Source organism: Camelus ferus, chromosome 23 (assembly GCF_009834535.1).
Source record: "Camelus ferus isolate YT-003-E chromosome 23, BCGSAC_Cfer_1.0, whole genome shotgun sequence".
Lineage (NCBI taxonomy): Eukaryota > Metazoa > Chordata > Mammalia > Artiodactyla > Camelidae > Camelus > Camelus ferus.
Genome location: NC_045718.1, coordinates 26,847,254 through 26,870,232, shown reverse-complemented (window position 1 = coordinate 26,870,232; position 22,979 = coordinate 26,847,254). Strand labels below are relative to the sequence as shown.

The 22,979-nt window shown below is 41.9% G+C and overlaps 1 protein-coding gene across 1 annotated transcript in view; it reads right to left on the bottom strand.

Moving 5' to 3' along the window:
* Positions 1–9,790: 9,790 nt before the first annotated feature.
* The window catches only part of LOC116659301 (WAS/WASL-interacting protein family member 1-like), a 61,194-nt gene continuing 48,005 nt past the window's right edge, over positions 9,791–22,979 (bottom strand). Inside the window, exon 7 of the mRNA XM_032466737.1 lies at positions 9,791–10,168. Within this exon, the coding sequence (XP_032322628.1) occupies positions 10,111–10,168 (58 nt within the window). The 3' untranslated portion in view covers positions 9,791–10,110. The remainder of the gene's footprint in view (positions 10,169–22,979) is intronic.

Genomic DNA, 22,979 nt, shown 5'->3' with positions numbered 1-22,979 from the left:
TGATAGTTAACTTAAGTGGAAATTTTCAGGTGAATCTCCTAATCTTCTATCTGTTCTGTGCTTGTTCAAATCCTTTCAAGACAGTAAAGAACCCTACTTAGACTGAAGTTTCCACACGGCCCATGTACTCAGGGAGTCACCTTCAGGTGGAACCCTGACCCAGGCACCCCTTCTTCAAATCAGATGGGGTAGTCTTCTAAAAGCATGAAAGAAAGCCTGTCCTCTTTCCTTCCTGCCACTTGCATCATTGGACGGAGAACAAGAACAGCACCAGGAGCTGGGCATTTGCTGTCTGCTGAGTGTGAGCTCTGTGCCACGTGCTGTCCGTGTGCCTTCATGGTTTCTGATGTACCTTCCCTAACCCCTCCACTCCTCCCCTCTTTCTTTCTAAGGGAACCCTGATCAACCTCTCCTTCATGAACTTAATTAAGCAACACATGAGAAATTGACTCCATCCCCACCTCCAGAGGCAGGGGCTGATAGAGGTAGGGTCAAAATGAATCATAGTGAGCTCATCCTCCTGGCCAGAGATTGGCTCAGGAACACAGACTCACGCTCATGGTTTCCTCTAGTGGCTATTACTGGTCTAGGGGTGAGCTTGTGTCCTAAGCTGGCCCGCTCAGCCTGAAGGGGAGGACTTCCGACTCGTGCTCTCTCTGTCCCTTCCCCTCCTGCCCTCTCTCTGTGTCTCCATCTGAGAGTGAACGTGGAAGCCCAGTGCACCTGTTGCCACTGTCGTCACCTTAGCATCATATGGGAAGCCATTCTGAGAGCAAAGCCGACACATAGACACAGGTTAGGTAAGGAATCACTGAGAAGTGGAGCCGGGAGCCCTAATCAGAGTATTCCTGCAGCCTACCTGGATCAGAACTTCCTGATGTGTGAGATGCTGTGTGCCTTATTATTTAAGCCAGTTTGAGTCAAATAGGATGTTACTTGCAACCAAAAGCATCCTAACTGATACATCTGGAGTACAAGTTTTCATTTTCTTCCCTCCTCCACTGTATTTTTTTTTTTCATTCCTTCCTTCCATTCTAAGGAGGCAGTCTAGCTCTGCTGCTTTTCTAGCTGTGTGACCTTAGGCAAATCCTTCAACCTCCTTGATCTTCAGTGTCCTCATATTTAATAAAAGAGTAGGACTAGAATGATTTGTAAGATCTCTTTAAACTCTAATATTTATAGTACAAAGATTAAATAATATGATATTTCTCCTAAAAATACAAGGGTCATATCAAGTAGGTAAACCACTGAGATTAGTTCAAACTAGTTCAAGCTTAAGGCAGAGGGTGGCCAAGACAATTAAAAAAGATGGCTTGAGAAGACATGAAGCAACCTCCCATACACAGCAAACTTCAAGTCAATGAACCCAGAAAACCAATGAGGCGAAAACCATGTACCCCTGGGAATGAATGAGGTGAAAATAAATTGACCACAAAATCATATGTTCCCTCTTATACTCAGCCAAATGTACACTTCATTCCCAATCACTCTGTTTTCCTCCTGGCTCTGATTACCTAAAGAAAGACAAGGAGAAAAGGACCCAGTGTCTTATTCATGAGAAAGACAGCAGAAAGCACGGGAATGATCAGAGAAAGAAGGAACGTTATATGAGCCAAGAGGCTCTGAGAGTCAATCTCTGCAGCATTTTTTCCTTCTACATTCACATGGGCATTTTTTCATTTTGTGTCTCCAGTTATTGCGTACTGCAAGGACCAAAGACTGTTTCAGTTCAGACTAGTTCAGTCCAGTAAAAGATTGTTTTGGGAGGCTTGCTGCCCCTACTTACCTATTGCCTCCAAAAAGACCGAGATGTAGCAGAGGAATAAGGAGCACAAGCAATTGGGTGGCAGACAATTTGGGGGTGAAAGCAGGACAATATTGTGTTTAAGGATCCAGGGGACAAGCAAGGGATTCTATGTCCTAGTAGTGACAGCAGTGAGAACTTAGGAGCAGTGCCTTTGGGACCCAAGTCAGGAGGGGAGGAGGATACTTATTTGCATGGTTTTGGATCCCGTACAGTGGAGACACTCCATCATTTAGCATAGTCCTGGCGTAAAAAGTTCTACAAATAGTTGTTGCATTGATGACTACAGTGAGTAAAAATACATCTAGGTCAATGAAGATACTTTATGGCAACAAAGTATAGGGGAAATAGGTAGGAGTAGTTGGAATTGTACCTGGAAAGAATAATGGAGTCCAGTGTAGCAGAAAAATATTTACACTGTGGTTTTCAACCCTGGCTGCATGTAGAATCCTCTGGGGAGATTGAAAAGATAACAGTCATGATGCCTCAACCCCACTGTAAGGATTTTGGTTCCACGGGGTTAACGTTTGCAGGGATTCAGGGAGGGAGGGAGCTATTGGTTCAAATCAGCTATTACTGGTGGCTCTTCAGGTCCACAGGGTTCTGACAAGTAGCTGCAGATGCTTTTTATAGTATGAGGGTGTCTGTACTTCTGTCTCTGCACACCACCACCAGAACTATCTTCCCAAAGCCCTCTCCTCCATAACCTCAATGGTTTCCCACTACTTGCAGGTTAAAAAAAAAAAAGGAACAAATTAATGGCTTTCTTCTGCCTTTCCTTCTTGTGACTCATCAACAGCAGTGTCTCTTTACACTTAGACTTGTCCCAGGAAGATTTCTGAACTCCAAAAATAAAGATTAAAAAGAAAAAGAAAAAGAAAAAAACTCAGAAAATTGAGTTATGAGCATTTGCTTCAAAGGAAGAGTCCAGAAACAGACCAACTTAAAGATTCCTCTCTTGGTGGACGTATCTGTAGGAAAAAAAGAAGGACTAGAATAGAATTTCTGGTTAAAGATCATTAGATTTTTGACTGACAGTCAGCTGAGCGGGTGGGAAGCTAATCTCCCAGAGGCAGGCTCTCTTTAAGCTCATTAAAGTTTATTTTAAAATTACTTAAGCATTTTATCAGGAATATTAATTTCTTCCCCAAAGGAACCTGAGAAACACATCATGCAAAAAGGTCTATCCAGACTAGGTTTAGGACAATTTTTCATTTCCAGTGAAAATCTTACAACTCTCAGAGAGTACTCCTTCTTTAAAGCAAAGAAAATCATTCTGGCACCATCTCATACTCAATCCTAAAACCAATGAGCAATGTTTTCAGACTTTCTAGAAAAAAAGTTGACTGATCCAAGATTTCTATACCTGACAACAAATTTTATTCATATGTAAGGGTATACTAAAAATATTTTTGTTATGCAAGGGTTCTAAATGGATCTCATTTTATTCTCTTTCTGAAAAACTCACTCCAGGAAGTGCTCTGGAAAAACAAAAATTAAATTGCAACAACATTTCTAGAAAGAGTGAAGCAAACTGTATAAGAAGTATGGTAAGTAATTGACTAAGTAAAATATAAAGTTAAATATGTAATGATAATGTTATTGTAAAATGTAAAATAAGTGCTAACAAACGATAAATGCTGCAGAGGGTGTGAAGAAAAGGGAACCGTCCTACACTGTTGGTGGGAATGAGTTTGGTGCAGCTGTTATGGAAAACAGTATGGAGACTCCTCAAAAGACTAAAAATAGACTTATCATATGATCCAGCAATCCCACTCCTGGGCATATATCCAGAAGGAACCTTAATTCAAAAAGATATATGCACCCCAATGTTCATAACAGCACTATTTACAATAGCCAAGACATGGAAACAACCTAAATGTCCTTTGACAGATGACTAGATAAAGAAGCAGTGGTATATTTATACAATGGAATTCTACTCAGCCATAAAAAAGAATAAAATAATGCCATTTGCAGCAACATGGATGGACCTGGAGATTGTCATTCTAAGTGAAGTATGCCAGAAAGAGAAAGAAAAATACCATATGATATCACTTGTATGTGGAATCTAAAAAAAGACATATGAACTTATTTACAAAACAGAAACAGACTCACAGACATAGAAAACAAACTTATGGTTACCAGGGGGGAAGAGAGTGGGAAGGGATAAATTGGGAATTTGAGATTTGCAGATAGTAATATATATAAAATATATAAATAACAAGTTCATACTGTATAGTGCAGAGAACTGTACTCAATATCTTGTAGTAACTTATGGTGAAAAAGAATATGGAAACGAATATATGTATGTTCATGTATGACTGAAGCATTGTGCTGTACACCAGAAATTGACAACATTGTAAGCTGGGTATACTTCAATAAAAATATATATTAAAAAATAAAATAAAAAATAAGAAATGCTAAAAATATTTCTTTAAAAATAGAAGCAGCATGTAAGAAAAAGCAGCACCACTCTCTCCACTGTCTTCTGTGACATCCATTCCCTCTCTGTTGTTTTGTAGTGTGGCACAAGGGAATATATGGGTAAGTGGCCCATGAGTCTTCTGCCTGGTGGACTTTTTTTTTTTTTTTTTTTTTTTTGCATACTGGTCTTAGCTTATAGCAAAATACCTCCTTCCTCCAGCAGCACCGAAGATAGAGATGCTCCAATTCATTCCTAAACATAGCATTCTTTTTAGCCCTAAAAAGACATTCAATAAATAAAGCAAGAGATTACTAAGGATATAAATATGAAAATAACCAGCATCTTAGAGTTTTGCCCTCCTAACCTCAAAGAACAGAGCAAAGTTCAACTCCTCCAAAATGTCTTCTATAAAAAGGCCAAAGGAGGAATTACCTGACAGAGTGGGTAATCCATACACACAGACAGACACACAGACACATACACACGAAAGGAATTAACTAGGCACAACCAACTGAGCTGATTTACCTTTCCACTGCAGTAATTTGGAAGGATACATTTGGTAGATCATAGGCAACCACAGTGACTCAAGATTCTTTTCACCTGATTTGTCAGAACAGTTAGAACCCCGCCTACTTTAGTAGGAGCGCTCTGCTCCTTACCTGTAAGCTTGGAGCAGAGATGTTTGGGTGAGGAGAGCCAGGTGGGAGGGGGTTGTGAATACCCCACAGGAAGTGGGGGTTGGCAACTGCCAGGCCATATACTGTTCAGTCTCAGGCTGTCTCAGCCTGTCCCAGCCATACCGGTGGAGCCACTCCCTACTGCCCGCAGCTGACAATCTTCCGCCCTACCCTTTATCTCTAGCTAAAGGAAATCTGAAATTCAGAGGACCCAACTGAAATGCGGCAATGGTTGTAAGTTACCAATTTATCTTGCTTCATACCACTCACAGGCGTTGAAAATGTTAAGCTAAGAACCTCATTCCTTAGACGCACACACACACACACACACAACAACCCCCCAATACTACTATATTAGTCCGTTCCAACATTCTGAATAACCAAAGGCTACACTGACAGAAGCAAAAAGTGACCTGAGCTCGTGTGGCTCCTACCAACTAACTTTCAGTTCAGCCTTTTAGTAGGTGCCATAGGCGGAGATCGGGTTCTAACCCCAGTCCTGTCGGTAACTGTCTTCTCCCCTCGGCCCTCTCATCTGTAAAAATCATAGCTAAGGTCGCTTTCCTGCGACAGCGAGTCTTTGAGCGGTCTGCAGGAGAGTGGAGCCACTATCCCGGTACATCTGGATCTGCTTGGCGTTTTCTCTTTGGCATGTTTTCATCCGCCTTTTTCACATAGTCTCTCTTAAGCATCCAGCAGTTCAGCCCGCATGCCGTGTAGCGGAGGGCGCAGTCAGAATTCAAAGCAAGAAGAGAGCCCCCAGCTCCGCTCGGCCCGCGCTCCGGGAGGCCGAGAGGGCGGACACCGAGGGCGCGGCGGGAGGGCGCCGGGGCCGCGGGGCTCCGCCGGCGCTTGGGCGGCCCGGGTCGGGAATGTTCCCCCGCTGCTCCCGCTCGCACCACGGCGATCGTGGAAGGAATGAGAGGAATGAGCCGGGGTGACAGCCCCGCATTATCAGCCGCCTGCCCCCCCTCTCCCCAGCGGGACCGTAATCCCCTCTTTGTGCTCTGGGCGGGCGCCGAGCCGGTGTAATTCTCTCCCTCTGCGGGTCCCCGCCTCGCGCGGGGAGCCCCCCGTGCGGAGCCCCAGAGCTGGAACGCTCCGCAGCTCTTCCCACACCCCCTGCCCCGGGAGACGCGTTCCCAGGAGAGCGAGGAAGTGGCCTAACCGGATCCTGGGCCTGAGAGAGCTCGGACTGGCGCCTGCCATCCGCACCCACACGCGAAAACACTTTCGGGCCCCTTGAAAGTGAAAGAGCCTCTGCTTCAAAACAAACAAACAAAACCCCTGATTCCTTGCTAAGAGGTCCCAGGGGAAGGGCTAGCATTAGCTCCCTTTCACATTGCTTATTGCTCAGGATGACAAGAATTGGTCCCAAATTCCAGGGACAGGAATAGAACAGGAGCGCTGGGATTGAACTTTGCACCCTAAGATGACTATGGGTCTGTGATGTTCTATGGATGCAGCAGCGTAAAATTTGCTAAAAAGGGCCTGCAAGAAAGAAAGGAAAAGAAAGATTCAGAGGAAGGTGAAGAAAAGCAACCAGTCAGTAAAAATGATAAACCATCACTGAACACTACCTGTAGTCCAGGTGAACTGCTCAAATGTGCTACGACGTCATTTAATCTCACTGCAATTCTACAGTCTGAGTTGGATAATGTCGTGAGTCCCATTTTGCAGGTGGAGACACCAAAGCAGAGAGGTGTTAAAAAAAAACCGTGCCACTGAATGAAGATTTGACCCAAAAGTCTAGCTCCAGAGCTGTAAGGAACTCCCCTTAGTACTGTTCCTTTTCAATTTTGCAAAAACAGGCCCTGAGGAATTTGCCTGAATTTAGGCAAATTCTGGCTCAACCAATTAGAGGAATCACTTAATCTCTGAGTCCCAGTTTCTTTATCAGGAATGGTGGCTTTTCAGGAATGTTGTGAAAATCAAATGAGATCATGTATTTGCATATATTTGCAAAGTAGAAGCCATTTACCAAATATGAAATAATTTCATGTTGTCTTAATCCATCCGTGGAGTGGAGGCCTTAAAAATATCTCCTGAGAAGGGCACCCAAGTACACTCATTAACCCTCAAAGAAATTTCCACTTCTGCCTCCATTATTTATTACACAGACCTTGAAAATGTTTCTATTCCAAGTAGTTCTCCTTCCCCTTTAACTGACTTCTTTGTTCAATACCTTGAATATACTACTGAATTTAGGTTGCTTCCCACAGGTATTGCCTTGCAACTCAGAAACAAATTACTAAACATCATATTGGTTCTATGGTTAATATCCTGGTTAGAGTGGGGGTGGGGAGGGAGAAGCCCAGTTTCTCTTTTAAACTTGGGGCCTGAGCTTAGGCTTGTCTTTTTTTTTTTTTTTTTTTTAATTGAGGAGGGCCTGAGTTTAGGAAACCACCTACTACTTTTTCTTTAACTAGCTTTTTTTTTTTTTTTTGGAGGGGGGAATTAAGTTTATTTATTTAAATATTTATATGGTGGTACTGGGGATTGAACCCATGAGGTCATGCATGTTAAGCATGCACTCTACCACTGAGCTACACCCTACCCCCCACCAACTAGTTCTTTATTCACTGCCTAGGTATCCACTCCACGCTATTGTGTGTATGTGTGTGTGGTTGGCTGGGGTGAGGGGTGGCCTTAGGCACATACTTGCTTTTTTAACACTGAATGAAGGAGCCTCTGAGAAAATCAGTCAGGAAAGCTCAGTGGAGAGCCTTCAGGAGACGAGAGAGGGGGCATGCACATGGCTGGAATTGTGGTTTCCATAGTTCCATCCTAGCCATGGTTTGCTAGGGCTGCCAGAACTATGTACCATAGACTGAGTGGCTTCAACAACAGAAATTTATTTTATTTACTTACTTCAGAACTTTCATTAAGACCTGAGAGTTAGGTAAAATTTGCATCTTTTTAAAAAGTGGCATGCTTTTCCCCCCATGGAAATGTGAATTCTGAATTTGAGAATATTTTATAACTTACTATATTTCCTTTTTGACCTGGTAACCAGGAAACTTAGATCCAAATTTGTCAGTCTTGCTAGCAGTATAAGATTTTATGATCCTGTATATCACATGTTATCTTGGATTATGGTCTTCCAATCGAATCCATATTTTTTCTAGCTCTGATTCTAGATTTGTGTTTTCTCTCTTATTAGACAATATACAGTCAGGATACAGCATCCAGCCCGTTATGGAATGTGGTAAGGAATATAAATAAACAAAATTAATTAAGTTTTCTACAGTTCTCTAACTGGGACCAATAACAAACATCACCCAAGGAAGAGTAGCCTGTGCTATGGGTCTGGTTCTTCCATTTACCTGTGAAACACTGACATATAGGAATTCAATGAGAATTAACAATATCGCTGCTCTAGAGAACTTTAAGCTACTTCAGAAGCAGAGAATTTATTGATAAAACTACTACAACCAAGGAAGTTAGTATTCTTTTGAAACCAAGTAACAGTTCAGCTCAATGTCTTCCCCCAAGCCCTGCCTGGCTCTGCTCCCATCCCAGCCCCAGTGCTCCTGTGGCTTTATTTTCACAAGGCTTTGTTGTTGTTGTTGTTGCTCCCCCACACCCCACCCCCTGACCATAACTCACAAATTTGTCCCTTGAGGCTTTAAATTCAGAATATCTAGTTGGCAAAGCTAAATCCAAATGATCAGAAGCAATATAATTTATTATTAGTGTTATTAGACGCATTGCAGAGCCTGCTTTTGTCTCACAATGGACTACAAGAAAGTAAGGTACCGCTGTCCAAATATTTTCCATTAAGATGGCAGGAGATCAGACCGCATGAGGGCTAGTGCCACCTGAAGCTAAATTATCACTTAATATACATAGTGAGCAGCTGATGTCCAGAAGTCAGCATCAAGCTTCTTGCTAACATGATGAGCAGTGGCCATCTGTCCCCACAAAGCCCAGCAGCGTGACCTTCAGTCCCAGGCGTTGCTAGCCTAGCTCTTTCCCATGATGAAGGATGGAAAAAAAGAGCTGCTCTAATAATTTTCTGTTATTAGCAACCACGAAAACCAAAGTGCTCGTCTCTATTTTTATTACAAATTTTCTACTAAAAAAACAATAGAGGAAGAATCAACAGGAATCTGGACAGCAAGTTAAAGCTTAGAGATGTGTGATTCTATTTTCTTAAAAGGAAGATGTATGCATATAATTAATATGCCATCAAAGAGCAAAGCAGAGCATATGCATTATACCAGAAATTCCTTCATGTTTTATTAATCTAAACGACATGAAAATATCTAGCTGGAACAAAAGCCACAGCTCAAAATCTCAGGCCACTAAATCTGTATTGACAAATAGCAAGTCACTCTAAACTCTGTGACTACTGTTGTTGGCATAGAGAAAGTAAACAATGACAGGGGTAGGTGAGAACAAATCGCTACAAAGATATAACCTTGCCAGTGAGGGGTTGGTAATCTAGATTGACTCATTAAATTCTTATGTGAATTGAATGCATTCCCCCATTTGTCTCCTGCATTCTTCTCTGTGTCTGTCATACAAGGGATCGTTAGCATCATCAGAACAAAAAAGAGGGGGAAAAAAAGTAAGCGGCTGCTTCTCAGTGGGAATCCATCATTTGACAGAGAGGAAGATAACCATGTCCAAGATCAACAAAACCAGACATTATAAGATGTTTCTTTAAGCCTGAGTGGTTCTCACAATATCAAGCAAATATGTATGCAGTGTGTTATTTTTGTAAAGAATTCCATTTTTCCGTAACCTTTTGCTTAACTCTCAGGATTAAAAAAAAAAGAAGTTTTTTATTTTTCATGTAAGTCATTTCCTAAGAACTTTGTTTAATAGATCATTTAAGGAAATAGGAAATACATAAGAGTTTTTGGTGTATCCCTTAGGATGAGTTGGAGCATGAGGAAAAAACAATCAGCCATGGCCTAACTGTTGGTCTCACAAGAGTCTAGAAGGATGGGTGGCTCCAGCGCAGTTCAGCAGCTGGAAGATACCCTCGAGGGTCCAAACTCTTTCCATTCTTCTATTCCACCACCTCTGTGCATTGGCTTTGCATTCTCATATTTGTCAGATCGGAGACCAGGGTTGGCTAGCAAAGCTTCAGGCATCGGTTCTCTCACTGGCATTCCAGCAAGGAGGAAAGGGCAGAGGCGCGAGTTTTGTCCTTGCTAGGCTCCCTCTTATTCAGGAAGAGAAACCCTCTCTAGTTATTCCCTTGAATCTTCCTGGTAGAACAGGGTCCCTTGTCTGTCCATAGGCAAGTCACTAGTGAAAATGAAAACAGGTTTAGGCCAGTCATGATTCACTCCCCAAATGAAATCTCTGATACCTGTCTGAGGGAAGATATGGGCAAATGGCTGTTGGGAAGGTAAGGAATACAGTCTATGCCAGTGCGCCGGGTCCCCACTCTCCACCATCACGTGGAATTTCCTTAGACCTAGTCAAAAACGGCCCCTGTGAAATAGCTGCACACCAGATAGGGTATTACAGTCAAAATCTGTTCCCTTTCTGTCTTTCCAGGCATTTTCCTACCATTTTGTGTTCTTCTGCTGGTTATAGCTCTGTGATTTTTCTTTGGGCAGCATCTGTCTGTGACTCCTATGTTTGCCTCTGAGCCTTCACTCCTATCACCTCCCATGTTTGACTAGCTTTGCCCTTGTACATCTACTGATCCACTTCTATTCCACTAAAAATAAAAGACTCAGGTGAGTGTGCTTGTAGTTCCTCCATTCAGGTTGATATTGTTAAAGCTGGGACTTCAGTCTCTAGGATCAGAGCCGACAACAGCAAGGCGAGTTCCCTCAATAGCAACAGAGATAAAGGCAGAGGGCAGAGATCAGGACTCTGAGGGAGCTTGTTACTGGGCTGTACAGACTTGGCCACGAGTGGCCCTTGCTCATTTATCTTCCATGACTGTCTCTTAGATGTGTTTAGTTGGGAAGAAAACAATCTTCTTTGAAAGAAGGGTTCTTAGCAGACTGTCAGTCAGCAGCTGCTGCCTTCTGCTCCTTCCCTGATGGCAGGACCCAGGTCCACACCAGGACTCCAGGACAAACATGACCTGAGGCAGGACGAGCTCAGTCAGCTCTGTTCCACACCTGTGGCTCCTATTGCTTGTCTGATCCTAAGAGAACATTGTCAGAAAACTGGTAGTTTTAAAAAAAAAAAAAAAAAGAAAAGAAAGAAAGAAAGAAAAAGAAACCCAGCCAGCCAGCCAGCCATATCTGATCTGTCTGGGTGGTTTGATGGCAAAGGGAGATTCTCCCTGTGGGAAGGGCAGTGGGATCTGAAGCCAGGAGTGTTCTCTGTGAGCGCTCTTGGATTATCAGCCTCACCACAACCCAAGCTGGCTTTGCTGCAACAGATCGGGGAGGGGGCTGTACTCCCACCCCAAGGCCTGAGTGTCACCACCTCCAATTTCCTTTTGCTATCCTATGTCCCAGCTGAGGCGAGGGTGAATAAGACTCTTCTAAAGAAACCAGGAAAGGAAATCAACAGAAATGATTACCACTAGATGACTTAGCTTACTACAAATGTGGCTATTGTCTCTCGGGGTCCACTTCCAGCCTGGCTCTAGCTCACCTTCGGATATATCCAAAGCCATCTGCCACAAAATGCAAAATAGGGGCTCTCTGGAGGGCCACAGGCTGATAGCAACACAAGCCTCTAAAGAAGTGCTTCTCAGCCGAGGGTGGTTTTGCCCCCAAGGGAAATTTGGCAATGTCTGAGCCCATTTTGGGTTGTTACAACTAGGGTGATGCTACTGACATCTAATCAGTAGTGGCCAGGGCGCTGCTAAACATCCTGCAGTCACAGGACGGGCCTCACAGCAGAGAATTACCTGCCCACGTGCAGCGGTGCTGAGGCCGAGAGAACCTACCCTAGAGACACTGGCCCTCCTTCTCAGGAAGAACTGGGGGGCTGTGGCCTTTGTTCCCCCACAGTAGCCCATCATCTACCTGGAGGCTTCTTTTTTTAAAGACCTTTTTAAAGATCTATTATTTTTAAAAATTTATTATTATATTATTTAATTATTTTATTTTGGCCAGAGCGGGGAGTGGGTAATCAGGTTTATTTGTTTTTAGAGGAGGGATTAAACCCAGGACCTTGTGCATACCACTCATGCACTCTACCACTTGAGCTATACCCTCCCCTCACTACCTGGAATCTTCTAAGGGAGGTAAGGGGGCACAAAGACTATATTCAATATCTTGTAGTAACCTATAATGAAAAAGAATATGAAAATGAATATATGTATGTGTATGTATGACTGAAACATTAGGCTGTACACCAGAAATTGACACATTGTAACTGACTATACTTCAATAAAAAAAGAAAAGAAAAGAAAGTCACTGGCGAACTCTGAGGTTCATGGGAGAGGGAGGAAGGGCTTCTCCATCACCTTAAGTCTAAGTAAGAGGTGGTTTCAAGAAACCTATTCCACCAGCTTGATATGAGTCTTCTGGACCTGAGGGGAAACTGGCTTTTCCAGAGTAAAAATCTAAACATAAGAGGCTGACTAGAGCTGGCAGAGCAGAGAGAAGTAGCCACACAGGGAGCAAGCTACACTTCTTCCAACAGCAGAGTAGGGTTGGCCTGGGGTTGTCTTAAAAAAAAAAAAAGGAAAAAGACCCTAGTGACAAGGACCCTTTGGAGGAATAGACTTCTTACCCCAGCACGGGATGAACTGCCAGAATCCCAGGGGAAGTGGCACAGATAAGGTGAGCTGTAGGATGGGCACAGTTCCCCGGGGTCTGAAGAGAGCCCACCGCTTTCTCTCCCACAGCCGGAAGTGAACACACTGGAACGAAGGTTCATGAGCGCTTTACATAGGGATAGCCTTGAATCTGCCCATGTGTGTTCCTTTTTAACTTGGTGCTTGGTCATTAGTAATGAATTACTTGTGAAAATACCTTACAACAAGTATTAACAATCTGACAGTTGAGAACCAATGTCATCTATTGACAGAGAGCTTTGACCTATATTCAAATCCTGGCTCTGCCAATTACTAGCAGGGCCTTGTCCTTGTGTTTCAGACTATTTATCTGTACAGCAGTTCTTCAGTTGTTATGTGGATTAATAAGATAAAGAATTTAGCACAGAATAAGTATTCAATACACAGCAACCTTCTATGTGTATGGATGTGGCCTAAAATGGAACCCATAGATTTGCAACACATAGAAATTTTCCCTAATTCCTCCTGGGCTCTTATTGTAGAAAAGAAAATTATGAGACTCTCCGCTCCTGTTGCCAGACTAATGTACATGCCACAGTGTGTCCCAAGGCTACATGTATCTGCTAGGATGCTTTCAATTACAAGAACAGAAAACCAAACTAAATGTACCTTGAACTATAGAACATTTACTATCCCACATAACAGGACCAAAGGTGGAACAGCTCTAGGCTCAATCAGCAAACAGATCTATGCAGTCAAGAGTCTTTCTTTCCACTCTCCCCTTCCCAGTCCTGTGCTTTTGTCCTCAGGATTATCGTTTCAGGTCTTAAGGTGGCTGTAGTAGCTTGGAGAATTCTGTGCTTACACAATAACATAAAGAGGTAGGAAAATGAGGACATTTCCTAGTGTTTTCTTTTGAAAAGCAAAGAACTCCTTCACAGAAGATCGCTACTCAGAAATCTTCCTTTCACATCTAATTGGTTGGAATTGTATCACATGCTCATGTTTAACCAATCACTGACAAAGGGAAACAGGACCACCAGGAAAAGTTTGGACCAATCAAGATTCATCCCAGGAGTGGTATAGGACCACTTCCCTGAGTAAAAGGACAATGGAGAATGAGTAGACAAACAATTGTCGTTGTTACACCATTCAAAATATTTCTAGGCTAAGCCACTGTTAGAGCCCCATCAATCACATCCTCCATGCTGGCTAAATAAAGTCTAGTACAATGGCCATAGATAGCAATGGGGTGGGAATATGTGAGCTTGGAGTTTTTACCAGCACACTGACCATCAGAAAAGTTAGCTTTCTTTGTCTGTTTTTGGATAGCCCGTCTCAACTTTGTCTAGTTTGGCTAGACATGTGGTATTTTTTAAAATTTTCATTTAAGTAATGACTTAATTGCTTTTATCAAAATGATATATACTCATTACTTTTTCAAATGAGCAATATAGGAAAGTACAAAGGGAAAATAAGCAACAAATCACCCCAAATCCCACTGCCCAGAACTAACCAGCGTTAACATTTGATGAGCAAAATTGAAAACGTCACTATGCATGTGAGATGGATATGGAAATGGAGAGCTAAATAGAAAGAAATAATTTAATGAAGATGGCATGCTATTTATTCCCTTAATATTAATTTAAATATTAAATTTAATTTTACTTGAATTTAAGCAGCAGGAAAAATAACTTGAAGTGACACTGAAAGTATTGTGGTATTTTAGACAAATATTTCTTGCCCGCAAGATACGTTGTTTCCTAAAATAGCTAAGATTTTTTTAAAAAGAGAATAAAATGGGGGGGGTATAGCTCAAGTGGTAGAGCACATGCTCAGCATGCACAGAATCCTGGGTTCAATCCCCAGCACCTCCTCTAAAGTAAGTAAATAAATCTAATTACCACCCCTGCCAAAAGACAGACAAAACAAAAATAAAATTAAAAAAGAATAAAGTATTTAAGAAATTAGACTATTTTTTATTTTTTAAATAGAAGTTTAATTTTAGATGGTAAGGATTGATAGATGAGATAATTAGCTTCCTCCCATTGCTATCCCCGAGTTTCGACTGGTGATATTATTTTCATTTTGTCTAGTTTTGTGATGTTTGCACTATTCTCAGTCACCATAATTCTGGGGCCAGGTGTTTTGAACAAATCTCCCCTTCTTCCTTCAGGCCTTTTTGAAGCAAAGTGCCTGGAGGCAATGCCTCCTACCCAGACTTCACTTGCTCTTCTTGGATCCTCCAGGTGGGCAAATGGCAATCTCACTGATGTCCAGCTGCAAACTGTCATTCCTTGTCCTGAGCTTTTAAATACTATTCTTTTCTCTCAGACTAACCAGGTCCTATCTGTTCTTTGAAGGCTATTTTAAGTTCCAAATCCCTAGGATGTCTTTTCTGCCCACTCCATTTCACATCTTAATTTTTACCTTTTCTCTAAAGCCCTCCTAAATTTCCTGTCTGTATCATTCATTTTATTATTCAAATATTCTACTGCTTGTTTCCTATGTCTACATATCACTTCCTCAGGGAAGTCCTAAGTTCCTTGAGGGCAGGGACCAAATCTAATGCTGCATTTTTTGTCCAAACAGGGCACTGAGCATTCAAGACACACTCAGTAGACCTTTGCTCAGTTGAACTGGCCACGTGCAGAGTAAAACAAAAGCAACAGACTCTGGTATAAGAGACTTAAAAAGGACAGATATATCCCTGCTTGCTAACCACAGATAGAAAATGGCTGCCAGGCTCCCAGACACCCTTTTGTAGAACACACAGAAGCATGTCTCTTAGCCTCTTGAATGGAGATCATCTATCACAGGAAGTCATAAGTTGATTGGATCATTTTCTATAGCACCCACCTGAAGAAATCCAGACATTTTAATGCTGAAAGTTATTGGTCAATGGAAGGATGGTATTTTTGATCTAGGAAAATCCATATTTATTCACTAATTTGACAAATATTGAACAATTACAATATTGTAATTGAACAAGTACTACGTGCTAGATTCTTACATTGCTGGACTTGATATATATAAATGCTAGCTTCTTGTGTCATTGAACACCATACATATGGTCTCTGTCCTCAAGGAGAATAAGGGAGTGAAAACGACAGACAGTAAACAAATAAAAACCATGTGATGGGTAATTCAAAAACAAAAAACAAAAAACTGCAAGTGCTAATGGAGGCCAGGATCTAAGGGAACCCACCTGGTCTAAGGATCCAAAAAGCCTTCCCCAAGGGAGGGCTACTAACCAAGAGCTGAAGAGGGAGTACAAGTTCCCTTAATTGAATTAGAGAAAACTCCACTGGAAAGTTAGATTTAAGGAAATCTTTGCATGCAGGTGTGGAGTTAAATGTTAATGCAGACAGAAGGAATAGCTTCTTTAAATGTTCAGCAATGAATTAAGGATAAGGAAATGAAAATAACTAGAGGTGACATGTGTTGCCTTAGTATTTGTCAGAAGGCTTGAAGCTTTCATTATGAAACAGAAACTCAAGCTTCAATATCTCCTTAGTTGAGAAAATTAATAAATCTCTCCATATATTTCAACACTCGATATCATTGGCTAGTTACAAGGCTTAAAATAGAGAGGGTCAGTTGATTATCATTCAATTCTGTACTATAACTTTCCCCCATCAAGTATCTTTAAACCTTATTCTGTTACTGTTGATAGTATGAAAAGCCTTTATGGCTACATTTAAAAAATATGTACATACAAAATAAATATATTTACTTAGAAAATAAATATTCATATATTAGTCCAGTTTTTTATTAAATAAAAATTTACCTTTTTTTCTAAGACTTTGCATCAGGCACTTCACAGTCCACAGAAAAACGGGTATCTCTCATTATGTTAACTAAATATATTCCATCAGTATGTGTGTATGTGTATTGCTGGAGTGGGGCCCTAAATCAAGTACTATAATATGTGTTTTCTCCGCTAATTTCTGCTAGAGTGATAAAAATATCAAACTAAAGGAACAATAAATTCTAGAAACAAAGACCTTCTATATGTTTGTTGCAGAAATACCAACTATATGCTTTTGGAACAACACACCATTGACCAGATAAGGTCCTTCTCACCTCTGCTCTACTTGAACGTGCTTTCCATTAACCCCAAACCATCTTGCTCCTATCCCCAGTCACTCTGCTTTAAGTGGGATCAAAGGCTCAGCTGACTGGCACAGAATCAACTAATCGGCTTGTTAAATACGGGTTCCTTACCCCCCTCAGAAATTCTGAGTCATTGAGTGGGGGATGAATCCACGGAATATGAATTTTGGTCACTTCCCTAAATCATTCTGAAGTGTGGGCAAATTGGGGGACCAGCCCTAAAAACCTCCTCAAATGCCATTTTTCCCTTGAAGCTTTGCCTAATCCTCTCAGCTGCCATCTCTCTTCTCCCGAACCACATATATATATATATTTGTGTAGATAGTTATATATATAGTTATACATATAAAGCAGAATCTCCGTCACATTACTCTTCCTAGTTTTAGCACGAGGCTCAGAATATTGCAATCCTTCAGACATGTTTGTGGATTGAATCAATAAATGAACAAATCGGGAAAACCAGTTCAGGTCTTGTGAAGATGAAGAGGTAAGATGGGCGTGGTCCTTGGGCACTCAGGCGGGCTCTTCAGCAGCAGGTCCCTTCCCTGCAGCCCCGGCCCTTCTTCTAGGAGCCCTGACTTCAGGCTCAATTCTCAGGACGGGTTTCTCTCCTTTTGACCAGCAGTGGGGTTGCAATATGTAAATTTCACAATTTGCAATTATGCGCAAAATTGCAGACTTGAGATTCCAGGTCCTGAACCAGATCATATTTGAATGAAAGAGAAACACGTGTATTTGTGGGGAGAATTCTGAGTAAATTTTGATAGGGTTCTACCAATAAATTTATCTCCTGCTTTCCACAAACGCCACAATCCAGTTGTCTTTTTCTGAGGATTCCCTGCTAAAGGAGATGTGTACGAACAGTTATCTACTAACACTCTTCTGAAATCCTCACAATAATAGGAAGGCAAAAGGGACTGCAGGAAGAAAGAAGAATACAAGAGAGATGACGGTGTAAACAAGAGCGCCGCAGCATCCCTGAACGCAGTGGGGTTTCAGTGGGCGCCAGGGCAGCGTCCGCGGCACCTCTGCGGCAGCACTTCACTGCGCTGCTGTCTGTGAGAGGACTGAATAAATGGGAGGGAACGGGGCCCCTTCTAAAAACAATTTCAAAGCACCGGGAGGACGTAGCTGTTTAGGAATGCCTGCATCGCGATTCTTATTTACCACTGCAGAGCTTAAGCCTGGCTGCGTACGCGATCACAATATAAACAGGAAGGATTAGAGTGACCCCACGTCCCGAAAGACTGAAGCAGTCCGGGAAAAGCTCTGGTTACCTCGCATCCTGAGTAGCCTGCCCCTTGATGACAAATGTCCCAGATCCGGGCGTTCTTTTGTGGTTCATGGGAACGCACGGCTAATCCGTGCAGCCCTGCGCGCACGCACATCGCCCATTCAGGCCCTCGCACAAAGCGCCGGAGCCCCGCGCCGCCCCGGCCCCCCGCGCCGCCCCGGCCCCCGCCGGCCCCTCGGCCGGCTTCCCCCGCGCGCGCCTCGGCGGCTCCACGCAAAAGGGGGCGGCCCCGGAGAGCGCGAGAGGGGAGAGCCGGCTGCGTTTCCACATCCTCCGTCGCGAGGCTTAGGAAAAAAGAGGGAAAGAAAACATCAGGTGGGTCTTTTTCCTCACAGCAGTTCTTGCTCTGTTCTCCCTGGGATTGGCCCCACTTTTTAAGCCCTCCACCCTCTGCTCCCCTCTCCTTTTCCCTCCTCTTGGTTCGTTTAGCACTTCCAACGCTCCAGGCTCTATTCTCAGAGTTTTACAGAAAGTGAACTAGTCGTCCTAAGAACTCTACGAGGTCGGTCTATTTTACAGATGAGGAAACCGGGGCACAAACTAACGCTGGAGGCACTGGACGCGAAATCGGGTTTCTCGAGCGCATGTCGCTCACCACTAAGCTGCACGTTGCTGCGGCTGTCACTAGCACATAACTTGTCTGTAACCTGCACGGGAGTCACCTAGACATAAACACATCTATGTTTGCATATCAAACTGTCTCATTTGGAGAGAGTGAGGAGTTCACGTGCCAGTCAAGTGGAGAAGATGAGGTGGAAGAGGCAGGAGAGATGGCTCTCAATTGTCCACTAGCAATGCCTGGCGCAGACGGAAGTTCCTTGCTTCTGAAAGGGCACAGGTTCAGTGAGAGCCTCCCCTTCCACCAGCTCCCGTTTCCCTGTTACAGTCTCCACTTCTGAGTAAGGGGCTTAAAAACCAAGCTGCAAAGACAGGAGCCCTCTGTCCCAGACATTTTCAGTTACGTGGATGAACTGAGGGTGCTTTACAGAGGTTTCTTAGTTGTCGACAAGTGATCTCCTTGGCATCTTGGAAAATGCCCGAAATAGCAAGCTATGTTCCTGGGAATAATTTGATAACTCAGAAAACAAACAGGCAGTGAACAAAATACAGACAGTCCAGGCAGATTTGTTAAGGTTTGAGGGTATATGTATCAGGAAACTGTACTGAGTGGGTCGGGGGTGGGGGGGGGGAGGAGAGTTTCACCTTCATTAGTGATTAAAGAAATGAAATGACACAGCAAAGAGATGCCGAATTTTAATCTGCCCCTCCTTCCAAAAAATACCCAATGGAGTAGAGTATGCCATCTTACACACCGCTGGTGGAAGTGCAAACTGGAGCAAACATTTGAGAAATGATGTGGAAACACTTATCAAAAGCCTTAAAAGGTGTGTATTTTTGACTCAGCAGGTCTATTTATGAAGTTTTATCCTAAGGAAATAAATTTAAATATGCCAAATAATTTGGATAGAAGAAGAGTCAATACAGCACTCTCCATAATACCGAAAGAGTGGAAACAGCTCTAGAGGTCCCTCAGTAGGATTCTGTTTAAATAAGTTATAGAAATCCTTGCAAAGGAAAACTGCTTACAACGTATTGATAACAGAAGACAAGCAGATGTTAAAAGAATGTGCCTATCCCAATACCTTTTTTTGAAAAAAGAAAGTCTATAGAAATATGTCAGGAAGGGCGTACAAAATGTTTGCCCAATGATTGTGAGTTTTATTTTCTGCTTCCTGTTTTCATGTATTTTCTAATTATCTTCAACTAATTTGCTTTATGAGTAATAAAGAAAAACAAAATGTTTATTTTTAAGAAGAAACCAATTTCTCTGTTTCGCCCATAATGATTAAATAAGAGCAGCCTTTGAGTCCAAGGTGGGACAGTCCTCCACTTGAGCGAGCACATTCCTCAGGCTTTATGACTTTCATTATGGGACATAAATCTTGCCACACGGTGTGTGGTACCCAAGCATAAGAATGTCCTTCAATCAGCAACAGAGTACATATGCAGGGTTTAGGCTGTCATCAGGGAACTTAACTGGTAAGTGTTGTTGTCTGATGCTTGGCAAATGCCATCCAAGAGCAGTGAAATTGAAAGAAGGCAGTCTAAGGGGCTGCTGCCCACTGCTCCTGTGTAGGTATTAGGACAGCACCACTCCACACCAGTAAGACCATTAACTTTGCACACAGACCTCATCAAATCAGTGTTCCACAGAAATGCCTTCGCTGAGTTACGTTATCATGTTCTACCCTAGGCTTCTATCTGGGTTTAAAATGAAATGGTCACACGACGAATCCCTTTCCTATAAATCCTTTGCTGCAGATATTTATGTCTCATAATAGCTCTGTGTATTGATTACCTCGTGATAAAAATCCCTTCAGAGTAATAGTGTTTAAACTGGCTCTCAGGAGCTACTGGGGGTGCTGAGGGACCAAATCCCTCTTCCACTAGGGGACTCTGCTTTTGCTTGTTCTGCCACAGATACCAAATATAAGGCAGTTTCCCTCCCCCAACATTAACTCTCAAAAAAGAGGAATTCCTCTCATATTTGAGCCCTTAAAAACTTTCTCATATTACCAGGTAACTGAACCAATTATTTTTAACCACGAAGTATTAATTTAAGAAAGATGTGAAGTACGACCTCACAACTGAAAGTCTCTGGATGCCAAAGAAATAAACCTTTTAAAGATCATTTTTTAAAAACCAATAAAATAAGTGATTATGTTGGAAGATCACAAATACATATTGCATTTGTTTCCTAGGACTGTCTTAACAAAATATCACAAACTGGGTGACTTACAGCAACGGAAATGTATTGTCTCACTATTCTGGATGCTAGAAATCTGAAACTAAGGTGTTGACAGGACCATGCTCCTCCTGAAACCTGTAGAGGGGAAATACCTCCTTGCCTTTTGTCGCTTCTGGTGTTTGTTGGCAATTCTTGGCTTTCCTTGGCTTATACTTGCAAGACCCCATCTCTGCCTCCATCACCACACGTCCGTCTTTCCCCTGTGTATCTCCCCACTGTTCTTCGATATTGGATTAAAGGCACATAGTATTCGGGTATGACCTCATCTTAACTAATTACGTCAACAAGGACCCTTTTCTGAATAAAGTCACATTCCAAGAGATTAAGAGTTAGGACTTCAACATATCTTTCGCAAGGACACAATTCAACCCATAACATATACCTACAGAACAAAGTTTTAAAAACCAACTGTCTGGTTTTGGGTAAATGATATTCATGAATTGTGGCAAAGTTCTAATGATTGCATCATGCATAGATGCAAAAACTGCTGTATCCCAAATAAATTAAATGAAAAGATAATATTCTCTAAAAACATGTTGTAGGTGATTCAAAAAGCCGTTCTCTTTGGTGATGACACCATATGATAGTTAATTTTTTCTGTCAACTTGATGGGCCACAGGATACCCAGATTAAATGTTAATTCTGGGTATGTCTGTAAGGATGTTTCAGATGAGATCGCATTTGAATTGGTAGGCTCAGTAAAGTAGACTGTCCTCTCCAATGTGAGTGGGCATCATCCAATCTATTGAGGGCTGAAGTAGAACAAAAGGTGGAGGAAGGAGGAATTTGCCATTTTTTTCCTGCCTCACTGATTGAGCTGGAACATCTCATCTTTTCCTGACCTCAAACTGAGATTTACTCTGTGGGTTCCCCTGGTTTTCGGGCATTCAGACTTAGACTGAATTATAGCACCTGCTTTCCTGGGTCTCCAGCCTGCAGATAGCAGATCGTAGGACTTCTCAGCCTCCATAATTGCACAAGCCAATTCCTTGTAATATCTCTCCCTCTCTATCTCTCTCCATATATATACATATCAAAACCACATTGAGATATCACTTCACATCTGTTAGAATGACTATTTTCAAAAAGACAAGAAATGACAAGTGTTGGTGAGGACGTGGATAAAAAGCAACCCTTGTGGTTGATGGGAATGTAAATTAGAGCAGCCATTATGGAGGACAGTATGGAGGTTCCTCAAAAAATTAAAGATAGAACTATCATATGATTCAGCAGTCCACTTCTGGTTATTTATCCAAAGAAAATGAAAACACTAACTCAAAAAGATATATGCACCCTCATGTCCATTGCAGCTTTATGTACAATAGCCAAGATAGGGAAACAACCTAAATGTCCATCAGTGGATGAATAGATAGAGAAAATGTGAATAAAATCTTGCCATTTGTGGGGGGAGGGTATAGCTCAGTGGTAGAGCACGTGCTTAGCACGCACAAGGTCCTGGGTTCAATCCCCAGTACCTCCATTAAAAAAAGAATAAATGAAGTAAATAAATAAATAAATCTAATTACCTCCCCCCAAAATTAAAAAAAAAAAAAGCAAAAAAAAAAAAATCTTGCCATTTGTGATAATATGGATATACTTTGAGGACATTATGCTAAGTGAAGTAAGTCAGACAGAGAAAGACAAATATCATATGATCTCAGTAAAATATACGTGGGATCTAACAAACAAACACACAAACCAAGCTCATAAAAACAAGAACAGATTGATGGCTGTTAGAGATGAGAAGTGGGAGGTGGGCCAAATGGGTGAAGAGAATCAAAAGCTACAAACCCCTAGTCATAAAATAAGTCATGGGGACATAAATGTACAACATAGTGACTATAGTTAATAATACTATATTGCATATTTGAAAGTTGCCATGAAAGTAAATCTTAAAAGTTCTTGTCACAAGAAAAAAGTTCTATAACTATGTATGGTGACAGATGTTAACAAGACTTAATGTGGTGATCATTTTACAATCTGTACAAATATCGAATCATTATGTTATATACCTGAAACCAATATAATATGTCAATGATATCTCAATAAAAAGAAACTACAAAAAAACTGTCTGCAATTCTGTTTAGAAGTGGATAAATTAATTCACAAGGTGTAATAAGAGGTAAGTAATAAGAGATTATGAAAAGAAAGGACAATTGAATGAGGGATTATTGGTATGCAA